The sequence below is a fragment of the Chiloscyllium punctatum genome, chromosome 1 (genome assembly GCF_047496795.1).
Source record: "Chiloscyllium punctatum isolate Juve2018m chromosome 1, sChiPun1.3, whole genome shotgun sequence".
NCBI classification, from domain to species: Eukaryota; Metazoa; Chordata; class Chondrichthyes; order Orectolobiformes; family Hemiscylliidae; genus Chiloscyllium; species Chiloscyllium punctatum.
In genome coordinates this window covers 146,330,307-146,342,701 of record NC_092739.1, presented here as the reverse complement: position 1 = coordinate 146,342,701, position 12,395 = coordinate 146,330,307, and the positions used below count along the sequence as shown (strand labels likewise).

General features: G+C 42.5%; 1 protein-coding gene across 5 annotated transcripts in view; it reads left to right on the top strand.

The window, feature by feature from the left end:
- rnf24 (ring finger protein 24) overlaps window positions 1-12,395 on the top strand; it is a 161,603-nt gene that overhangs the window by 115,459 nt on the left and 33,749 nt on the right. For all 5 annotated transcript variants that reach the window (XM_072576782.1, XM_072576800.1, XM_072576791.1 and 2 more), the window contains 2 exons: window positions 111-153; window positions 7,116-7,157. In XM_072576782.1, the coding sequence (XP_072432883.1) occupies window positions 111-153; window positions 7,116-7,157 (85 nt within the window). The remainder of the gene's footprint in view (window positions 1-110; window positions 154-7,115; window positions 7,158-12,395) is intronic.

The following is a 12,395-nucleotide window of genomic DNA, read 5'->3' as shown; positions in this document are numbered from 1 at the left end:
ACTTCTGCAACAAATGACATTGGGGGATGAACTATTCAATTACAAGAGAAACAACTTGTCAGCTGTAGGACTGACCAACTTCTCTCTCTCTCTCGTTCCTTTCTGTGCAGGTTACGACATCAAGCACACAAGGAGCTTTATGCATATAAACAGGTAAGACCATTTCTCCCCTCAATGGAACAGACAGGTAATGGTGTCCTGAATCTGCTAACATCCACTCAATAAAATGGCAGCTCCTTCCTTTGTGTGAGTTATGTGCTCGCCAAGTTGAGGCAGGTGAACCCTGAGTGATGGAACCCTTCAAAATGTGCACGGTCAGCATCAAACGCTTTGAGTTCTCCTGGAGTGCTTTGAGTAAAGGCTTGTGAACTATATCTCGCTAACCTGTGACCATTTCCCTCATCGGGTAGCTGAGTCCAATTTCAAACAGATGTCAAACTGGGAACAATATTGTGCCATGACCCCATCCCCTGTCAGAGTTTGGAAATAAATGCATCCAGACTCATTTGATGAAGATAATTTGCAAGTTGTTAAAAAACACCTTGTAATCTGAACTATCAAAATTCAATTTTCAGTGTTGAAAAACAAAAAAACCCATCAGGCAGCACTGTGCCTCACAGCACCTGAGACTTGGGTTCAGTTCCTACCTCGGGCAACTGTCTGGGTGGAGTTTCCCCATTCTTCCTGTGTCTTTCCTCCGGGTGCTCCGGTTTCCTCCAAAGATGTGCGGGTCAGGAGAATTGGCCATGATAAATTGCCCATAGTGTGAGGTGCATTAGTCAGGGGTAAATATAGGGGAATGGGTCTGGGTGGGTTACTCTTCGGAGGGTCGGTGAGGACTTGTTGGACCAAGTGGCCTGTTTCCATACTGTAGGGAATCTAACCTATTCAGACAACCAGTTGCCTATAGGCATTCTTTCAATAAGTAACTCACACGAGATGTCACTATGCAGAGCTGTACATGATATTCCTTACTTGTGTTCACAAACTTTGTTTTTCTCTATCAACCACAGTCAACATGTGGAAAGACTCCAGTTCCACCCCCTCACATAATTTCATCATTGACATCGATGTTCTGCAGTCGTTGTGAAACACATTGGACCTCTCCCAATAAAGAATGGCATGTTGGCCTGATTTTTTTGATCCTGAGGTAGGCAGTTCAAGGCAGGGAATTTCCAGATTTGCCAAACCGCCCCCCCACCCCCTTGCTAGAGATGCCCCCAAGTAGCATGATATCCACTCAGGAGGGAATGGGTGCGGAATGGAGTTGGGCCCACTCCCCTGGTAAATCGTCATAGGTAGCCAGATTAAAAAAGGCCATCTCAATTCTCTGGGATTTTTTCCAGTTGGATATTGTGAGGCTGGAGGCCCTCTAGCCCTCACCAGAGGGCACATAAGAGATCTGCTGCAGCAGCACTGGTGTCCTCAGAAAGCCATCTAAATATAAATTAATGAAAATTAATATTTTGAATAATTGTCCACCAATTGTTGTTTTAATAATTGGTAGAAAACATATGAGGTAATATTCTCCAGCGTGTTCCCACCTTGTCCCTCCCATTGGACTCTTAAATCCTCCATGCCAACTCATTCTCTAATCACCCATACCCCCATCATGGACTCTTTACCCTCTATGCAAACTCAGTTCAGGTCATTCTGTTATAACCCGCATTTCATAAACACAATTGACGAATTAAGGACGCTGTTTCTAAACTGCGAACTTTTAAAATGTGTGTTGACTAATGCGACTACTTTGCCAACGCTTTCAGCAATGTTTCTAAAATGCGATTTTTCTACATAGGGTTGTACAAGAATGTTATAGGAGCACTGACTGCATCCACCATGGGCATACCTCAGGGGCTGTGTTTATATTAAATAACGCCAAGTTTGGGGACATTTCATTTAGTTTGATAATGAGACAGAGCTTATACACCGGCCACTGACTAGTAGAGTATGCTGACTAACAGCCCTATCATCCCAATAGGAGGTCTGGTCCACCATAAGGACAAAGGCTCATTAGCAAGAATGGGGGTGATCTCATTGCAACACATCGGGTTCTTAAAGACTTGGCAGGGTAAATGCTGAGAGGGTGTTTCGCCTCATGGGAGAGTCTAGAACGAGAGGGCATAGTCTCAGAATAAAGAGGCATCAGTTTACTGAGATGCAGAGGAATTGCTTCTCAGAGGGTTGTGGCTTTTTATAAGTCATTGTCAGTAGAGGTGTGGGGGTAGATTCATTCTGCATATTTAAGGTTAGGATAGATAGATTCTTGATCTGTACAAGGTTACGGGGGGGAGTAAATGTGAGGAATGTAGAATAAGCCATGATCCTATTGAATGGCAGAGCAGTGCTGAGAGGCCATACGGCCTATTCCTGTTCCTATTCCTTATGGTCTTAGTTTCAGAGGGGCTTCAAGCATCCAAGAGCAGTCTTCCTGTTGGCCAGTACCCAGATTTGGTGAGGTTTTATGGGGTACAACAGACTGCCCTTGATCCCAACATTCCCCTTATTTAGGTCTAGATTAGTGAGCATATTCAACAAATTCCCTCCTTTTGGAATTAGAATTATTGCAGTGTGGAATCAGGCCCTTCGGCCCAAAAATCCACACCAACCCTCCGAAGAATATCCCACCCAGACTCATTACCCTACCCTATTACTCTACATTTCTCCTGGCTAATGCACCTAACCTACACAACCCTGAACACTACGGGCAATTTAACTTGGCCAATTCACCTAACCTGACTGTGGGAGGAAAGCAGCGCACCTGGAGGAAACCCACGCAAACACAGGGAGAACGTGCAAACTCCCACAGACAGTCGCCCGAGGCGGGAATCGAATCTGGGTCCCTGGCACTGAGAGGTAGCTGTGCTAACCACTGCTTGTTGGCGTTCAAAACAGAAATAGGGAATGTTCCCTTAAATTGAAGCGTATTATTTGGGAGAATAACTGTGATTTCATTCTGCATGTAATTGTACTATTCCTGATTTAGGAGTAAATACTAGTTATACAAGTATAGTGTGTTCTGCTCACAAGAACTGAAGTACTGCTTTGTACACAGAACTCACAAACAATAGTTACCTCATGGCTATTAGTAATTTACAGTGTGGCTTTTTTCTGTTGTGTTCAAAAGCTGTGTGTTACTGATGGGTGCTAACCCAATGACTAATTTGTTCCTGAGGCAGAAATGTTACTGTAGCATTTACATAAAGAGATAATATCTTTAAGATTGATTGCACATTTCAAACTCCTGTAACACTAGAGTTCTATTAATTCATCACCTGATACCTGGAATCTATCCACACAGAAATGAAATCATTACCACTGAGAAGGAGACCATTCAGCCCATGATGTTTGTGCTTGCTCACTGTAGTCAATTCAGTCAATTTTATTCCCGTGCTCTTAGCTGACCATGCAAGTTTACTTCCCTCAACTGTCCAGCCTTGCTTTTGAAATTATGTATCACTTATCTCCTTCACTTTCATAGACAGTGAGTCCAGGGTCATTATCAACCAAAAGATAATGTTCCTGCCCAAAATCTGTGTCTCCTAGTCATTCCTCTGAGAGTTAATGGGAACAGCTTTTCCTTATGTCTCTACCAAATCTCCCTCAGTAAAATACTGCGGATGCCGGAATCCGAAATGACAGCAGAAAATGACGACAGGAAATATTTGACAGGTCTGACAGTAGCTGTGGATGAAAGACAGGGTTAACATTCCAGCTCAGTGACCTTTCATCAGAACTGGGAAAAATTGGAGATAAAGAGTGAATGAGAAAAGAACAAATGGGAATTTCAGTGATAACATGGCAGATGGGAGAAATTAAATGACAAGAGAATTAGTCATGTAAGGTCCACCTTGCTCGCATGTTAACCCTTCTGCCTTTGGTTATCATAGTGTTTCACTGAATCTCAGTGTGAGCTCAAAGAATAGCATCTCATCTTTTGATTAAGTGCTTTACAGGCTTCAGCGCTAAGTTTAACAATGTCACTCTATTATCTCTATCCCATTTTGCTTCTTTCCCTTTGCACGTTTCTCGTTTTCTCTTGTTTTTGCTTTCAGGCATGAGCACACCTGCACAAGGCACACCTTCCTTTTATTTGTCGTTTGACATGACCCACAAAGCCCAAACTAGAGGGCATAGTTTTAAGGTGCAAGGGGAAAGATTTAAAAGACCTGAAAGGCAACCTTTTCATGCAGAGGGTGGTGCGTGTTTGGAACGAGCTGCCAGAGGAAGTGGTAGAGGCGAGTACAATTGCAACATTTTAAAGATATTTGGGCAGATACATGTTTAGAAAAGGTTTAGAGGGATATGGGTCAAGCACGGGTAAATGAGACTACATCAGTTTAGGAAACCTGGTCAGCATGGCGAGTTGGACCGAAGGGTCTGTTACTGTGCTGTATGACTCTGTGACTATGACTTTAAAATGTTCTGAAGTTCCTACATGGTGTCCTAATTGCAAGCAGCCAGACTCAGTTGCTTTTTAGATCTAAAAAAAGCTGTTAGGCCTTTTAGTTAGAACCTAGTTTAGACTATCGATTTTAATTAATGTCTCAAAACTTCAGCTGTTCTCACGTCGTGCATGAACAAAAGCTTCCTGGATTTATTTTTGCAAAAGTTTCAATCGCCAAATTCCACCCCTACTGACAATAATTACCAGTCATAACCAGCCACCTAATTAATAAACTGTGCCACAGCCATGAACAGACAGCTTGTTTACTACAGGCTAACTGTGAAAAAAACAGATTATGGTTAAAGTTAAATGTTAATTGCAAAATTTACCCATATTTTACAAAGTGGTCAACTTTTAAAACCCTTAAATCTTCCTTATTTGTTCAATTCTTCGGAATCAATCATACTCTACAGAACTTGGCCAACACTTTAGGATTAAGAATAGACTGTTCAATTCATCATTTATTTTTGATCGATTTTTAATTTAGCAGCTGAGCCCTCCTAATATTCATTAAGTATTTTACAAATTTGGTCTGAGAAAACCAAATGGTGTTGATGACACATTGCGCACGAACATAAGCAATAGGAGCAGGGATAATTTATTTGGCTCATCCTGCCTGCCGCACCATTCTGTCAGGAAGGGCAAAAGTGAGGACTGCAGATGCTGGAAATCAGAGTCTAGATTAGAGTGGTGTTGGAAAAGCGCAGCAGGTCAGGCAGCATCCGAGGAGCAAAAAGCCTTTCATCAGGAATGAAGGCAGGGAGCCTCACCATTCTATCAGACCATCACTCCTCCTTCGGGTCTCAACTCCTCTTTTATGCCAGTTCCTGATAGCCCTTAACTCCTGATTTTTAAACGTACATTGACCTCCTCTTTGAACCTTTCAGTGATCTAGCCTCCAGAATTGTCTGGGGCAGAGAGTTCCAGACACTCATCCCCCTCTGAAAGGAGAAATTCCTTTGCAGCTCAATTTCAAATGAGTGTCCCTTTATTCTGTAACTATTTCCCTGGTTCAAGATGCCACCACTAAAGGAAACATCTTCTCAACATTTTGCCCTGTCCAGCCCTCTCAAAATCCACACTTCCTTCTGAAACTGTAAAGAATAAAAGCCTAACATTTTTCGCAGTTCTTGTTAAGACAGCACCTTCATCCTCGGAATCACTCTCCTGTATCTCTTTGAACTGTCTCCAGCGCCAATGTCTCCTTTCTTAAAAATAGGGACTGAAACTGTACGCAGTACTCCAGGCTTAGCCTCAGCAATACCCTGCACAGTTATAACAGAATTCCTCAGCAATAAAGACCAGAACTTTCTTTGCCTTATTAATTATTTAGAGTTATTAAGTCAGACAGAATAGAAACAGGCCCTTCAGCCAACATGTCTATGCTAACCAACAAACACCAATCTACATTTACCTGCTACGGCCATAGCTTACTACATCCTGGCATTTTAAGTATTCATCCAGATCCATCTTAAATATTGGCGGAGTATCTGCCTTGACCATCCTCTCAGGCAGAAAGTTCCATATTTCTGTCACCCTCTCGGTGAACATTTTTTTCTCAGATTTCCTCTAAACCACTTTCTCCTCACCTTAAACATGTGCCCTCTGGTCTTAGACATGTCTGCCATGAGGAAAAAAGATGCTCGTGATTTATTTTGTCTGTACCTCTCATTATTCTGCAAACCACAATCAGATTTCTCTCCACTCTTCCATCCCTCACCATCCTCTGCTCCAGTGAAAACAAACCCTGCCTATCCAGTGTCTGCTCATGACTGGGACTTTCCATCCCAGACAACATCCTGGTCAATTCCTCTGCAGCCTCTCCAGTGCAATCACGTCCTTCTGATAGCCTGGTGACCAGAACTGTACACAGTATTCTATCTGTGGCCTAACCAATGTTTTATAAAGTTGTAACAAGACCCTGGGCCTCTTGAAGGCAAACATCCCATGTGCCATCGTCACCAACTTGTCTGTCTTTGGTGTCACCTTCAAAGATCTATGGATTGTGCTTCAACGTCCCTTTGCTTTTCAGTACTCTCTAGGGATCTGCCATTCATTGTGCATCTCCTTCCATCTCCTTCCCTTATTAGACCTCACTTAATGATTACCAATTTGAGCCTGAAGCCTACAGTGAAAACCTTACCCTTCAATTTGACATGATGTGGGTTTAAAAGTTCTGGACAACAGGATCTATGTAGAGAATATGTTTCCACTTGTGAGGAAATTCAAATCGGGGCCCATGAATCCTGCAAAGCCAATAGTCAGACCAATAAGAGAAATTTATTTTGTCAGAGAGTGGCTGTAATGTGGTATATGTTACCCTGGAGGTGGTTGGATCAAAAACTAAGATGGTTTCAAAGTGAAGCTAACAAAATACAAGAGAGAGAAAAAAAAATTTGCAAAAAGTCAGAGATATTAACCAATAAGAGAAGACTGGTGTGTAGCATCAACAGCAGCACTGACTGGTTGGATCTTACTTTGTGCTGTACATTTTATGCAACATAATTCATTAATAGTCAGATATAACCATCAAAGTTTTAGTTTGTCATTATCAGTAATTTCCAAGTATTACAGTAGAATGATTGTGAGTTTGGTTGATAAGTGCCGATGTGACAGTTAAATGTAGGTCATTTATATCAGTCTGACACATTGCGATTCTATCTTACAGGTCATACTGAAAGAGAAAGTAAAAGAACTTAATTTGCATGAGGTAAGGAAAATGTTTTGTGTATTTTTTAATGAGGATTTAGTTGCCCTTATAATTTTGTTTCCTTCAAGCTTCTTTAAAATCATTAGCACTCGGCAGTGCAACAACGTAGATAGCTCAGCCTTAGACTTTACCTGGGCCTTTCATCTCTTTGCTCCTGAACGTTGTGTGGATTTATTAGGGACTATGTTACATTTATGAACCTTGCAAGTGGAAGTATTTGTTGTACATCTCATTTCTGGTATCATTCTTGTAAGTCTTTATTGCACATTTTTCCATGCATTCCTTTGCATAAGATAAAATCCAGAACTATGCACGGTACTCCATATGAGATCTCACCAGGCACCTGTATATGTTTAATATCAACTCTCAGCTTTTCAGCTCTGTTCCATAGTTTGCATATCAGAGTTTACACTTGACTGACAGGAAGCTGCTCTGCTGGTTTTGTAAGTGTAAGTATAGTGTGACTAATTCCCATTGCATATCGAGCAACACTTTCTAAGTTTTTCATTGTAACACAGCTAGGTAATTATTGGCCAAGAAACATGAGTTAGTAGGGGTGGTGAGACAGAGAAAGGTCTGACCAAGTTAAAATCTTAGAGGTTAACAGTATGGAACCAGGTTTTTTGCCCATGTCGCTCAGTTTTCAAAATATAAACTAGTCCCATTTGCCAGTGTTTGATTGCTATCCCAAGGAGAAAGTGAGGACTGCAGCTGCTGGAGATCAGAGTTGAAAAGTGTGGTGCTGGAAAAGCTCAGCAGGTCAGCCAACACCCGAGGAGCAGAAGAGTCGATATTCCTGATGAAGGGCTTACACCCGAAACGTCGATTTTCCTGCTCCTCGGATGCAGCCTGACCTGCTGTGCTTTTCCAGCACCACACTCTCGTCTTTGGTCCATATCCTTCCATACTTATCCCATTCATGTACCTGTCTAAACATTTCTGAAATGTCAAAAAATTGCCTCTCTGGACCCTTTTGTATCTCTCCCCTCTCACCTTAAACCTATGCCCTCTAGATTTAGACTTCCCTACCATGGGGAAAAGCTGTCAGCTATTTACCTTATCTATGCCTCTCATGATTTTATAGACCTCTGTAGACCTTAGTCTTCTCCACCCCAGGGAGAAAACTCCCAGCCTAACCAACCTCTCCTTATAACTCAAGCCTTCCACTCCAGATAGCATTAAGTAAGTCCTGATCTCACTCTTTCCAGTTTAGTAATATCCTTTCTATATTAGGGTGACCAGAACTGCATGCTGTACTCCAGATGTTTTCTCACTAATGTCTTGCACAGCTTCAAAAAGGCATCCCAACTCCAATACTCCATGCTCTGACCAATGAAAGCAAGCATGCTGAAAACCTTCTACACCACCCTGTCTACTTTGTGAGCCTATTTTCAAAGAGTTATGAAACTGTACCTCTTTGTTCTATAACACTCCCCAGGGACCTACGTAGACTGTGTAAGTCCTGCCCTGGTTTGCCTTACCAAATTGCATTTATCTAAGTTAAACTTCATCTGCCATTCCTCAACCCTGTGGCCCAGTTGATCAAGATCTGACTGCATTTCCAGATAACCTTCTTGTTGTCCTAGTCTAGAGAGGTCAATAGTGATACCTCCCAGTAAATATGTTGCGAAGGATTTCATAATTTAACTTGGTAGAATTTGTTCTGAACAACTTGGACAGCTTTACCCTCTTTGGCGCTTCAAAGTTCTATTTGCGCAGCAAGTATGGTGCAACTGATAATAAAAAGGTGTAATGTTCCAAAACAGATTTTAATTACCATAAATGTATCTGCTCTCAAATGTTGGTAACAGCACAAGCTGCTGAAATTTTATTGTGCTGATGATTGTGCTGCCATTCAAATGATACAGATAATCTATAGCTTTGCATTGTCCCACCTGCCTCGGACCATAAAATCATTAGACACTAGCCTCATTGGTGGGAGGTGTATATAAAGACATGCCTTACTTTCCGTCTCTTGGGTTGCTGAATGATACCAGGTATGTTACACTTATGCCTTAAAAGCCCCAAAGACCAGCAGATTGTATCAAATAGGAAGTGCCTTCAAGTGTAACAAGCCGACCCTACCTGACTGAAACTACCAGCATACTGAGAGGCCTGGATAGTGGACATGGAGAAGATGTTCCCACTAGTCGGAGAGGCTCGGATCCAAGGACACAGCCTCAGAGTGAAGGGATGACCTTTAGAATGGAGCTGAGGAGCAATTTCTTCAGCGAGAGGGTGGTGAATCTGTGGAAGTCGTTGCCACAGAGAGATGTAGAGGCCAAGTCATTGACTTTTTAAGACAGAGATAGATAGATTCTTGGTTAGTAAGGGGATGAAGGTTTATGGGGAGAAGGCAGAAGAATCGGGGTGAAAAACATATCAGCCATAATTGAATGATAGAGCAGACTCAATGGGCTGAATGGCCTAATTCTGCTCCTACATCAATGGTTCATGATCTATCCAATCAACTTTTGTTTGCAAAACTCTCAACACCGTGTCTAACACTAGATGTGATTCAGCAGTTGGACAGTTTTAGTTCATAAGCAAAGCAGTCAACTTGCATATTCTTGATGTCATCGTTGGAGTGGTTCTTTATCTATTAATCTCCAATGAGACCTTTAACTTTTTAATATTTCCATTGTAAACTCTGTTGTAAAAGGCATCAATGCCTCCCTTGCAGGATGGTTCTCGAAAGCTTTTTAACATGGCTTCCTCAAAGGGCATAATCATTAAGGCATCATAAGTAAACATTTATCGTTAAATAACTGAACCTACAGTGATCCACAGGGATGAGTATTTGCTACTAAATTGAGTCTATAATTGATCCACATGCTGAGGGCAGTTAAGAAAGAAAGTTATCTCTTTGCTGATGGGATGGATCTCCTGCTTCGAAACCCCATGTATAATGCATTGGCGGCTGAGTGCAGGTTGCTATGAATAATACTAGGAGAAATTGAGGACTACAGATGCTGGAGATCAGAGTTGAAAAATGTGTTGCTGGAAAAGTGCAGCAGGTCAGGCAGCATCCAAAGAGCAGGAGATTCCTGAAGAAGGGCTTATGACCGAAACGTCGATTTTCCTGCTCCTTGGATGCTGCCTGACCTGCTGCGCTTTTCCAGCAACACAGTTTTCAGCTCTGAATAATACTACAGACAGAAGTTTAACGTTAACATCAACATTAAGAAGACAAATCTCTTGAGAAAAGTTTGGTGCTGATATTGTGAACCCATCTTTGATCTTCAACTCCACAGACTCAGCTTCTTAGCTAGAGTTAGGTATAAATACTGGAAAAATGTGGCAGAAGTTTAGGAAACTTTTCTAAACCTTTGGAAAACTCAAGGACACTCATCATCTGTAGAGATTTTTCAGTGACCTAAATTTGGCCAGCGATGAAACACTAACTTTAAACTGAAGAGAGAGAAAAAAAAACTGTCTCTTACTCCTGGACTTCTGCCTAGGTCAAAACAATTAACTGAATGGGTGCTGGCAGGTGGGACTAGATTGGATTGGGATATCTGGTCGGCATGGACGGGTTGGACCGAAGGGTCTGTTTCCATGCTGCACATCTCTATGACCTAAGATGAAAGCTTCCTTCTGTCTGTGGTCCATGCTGAAAGCTCTGGCTGTAACCTCTCCAGAAAATAACAAAGCAAAAGTGCAAAGAGTTTGGTGAGGTTACTCTGACACTGCACAAATTGTTCTTGGAGCACAAGCTGCTACAATTAAAACTCAGTGTTTTGTTTGAGTTTTCAAAGCCCACCAGCAGCAACAATTCAGCTGTCACTCCTTCCTGTCAAACTCTCACCCAGAACTCTGAAGTTTTGTGCTCAGATATTTAAATCAAAGCTAAGCTTTGTGTGCCAACCCAGGATTGTTGGAGCAGGCACTTGCCGTAGTGAAATGTGAGCCTTGTTGTTTAGTAACCTGACTCACTCCTGAGCGATACCCATCAGCGCCAGGATTCAGTCTCTCAGGTGTGACACTGCTCTTTATGCCAGCTGATCTGCAAAACAGGACGCCTACAAGTACCTAAAATTTGGAACAACATACAGTAAAAAACACAATTGACCAGCTCTCCCTGCATCTCAGAGGAAACATAAAGGAGACAGCTCCATATAAGAGAATACAGTATTACTAGAGTGCCATTTTTAGGCACTTGTATAGTTTATAGATACAACTGACTGTCTCAAAATAACTTGAAACCTAATGATATGGCATCCCTACAGTATGGAAACAAGCCCTTCTGCCCAACAAGTCCACACCAATCCTCCGAAGAGTAACCCAACCAGACCCATTCCCCTACCATATTATACTATATTTACCGCCTGACTAATGCACCCAACCTACACATCCCTGAGCACTATGGGCAATTTAGCATGGCCAATTCACCTAACCTGCACATCTTTGGATTGTGGGAGAAACTGGAGCACCCACGCAGACACCGGGAGAACGTGCAAACTCCACACAGATAGTTACCCAAGGCTGAATTGAACCCAAGTTCCTGGTGCTGTGAGGCAGCAGTGCTAACCACTGAGCCACCGTGCCGCCCAGGTATCCCGAAGGTTCCTGTCCAGCAGCAGTGGCCAGTTTTCATCCAACCTTTCCCATCATCTTTAAGGGTACCTTCACCTTGAACCATCCTCTCTCTCTCTCTCCCTCTCATACTCTCTCTTACCTCTGGCACAGGGAGCTGCCAATCTGTCAGAGCTGGACTGCCTCCTAGTGGCCACTCTGCCTTAGGGGTACACCAGTATCAAATCACTTACCACCTCGCCACTCACCAATGCTCTCCGTCCTTAATTGGCTAGTGAGCATGCTTCCTGGTTGCTCATCGACTGGCTCACCAGAAATCATGTCGGCATGAGTCATGAGGCCTGCACCCAGAAATGTGTCCTATGTCAGAGTTCCTGTCCAGCCTGTTCACTTAGTTTCTCTTCCCACAGATGCTGCACGACCTGTTTTGTGTTTCCCGCACTTTGTATTCTAATTTGAGATTTGCAGCAAACGTAGTATTTTGCTTTACAATGTGATACCCTGTAACTGAGCTTCATCCTTCACTAAACTCTCTATAAAATTTGGCACTGGCAACTGACAATGGCTACTGTCTTTCATTTGTTGTCCATATTAATAGGGCTGCCATCATATTGATTCTATTCTTGTCCCACACTGTGCAGTAATGCCCTTTGAGGTGGCCTGCCAAGAGCAAGGGCAATCTAGAAGACCTGTTGCTATCTT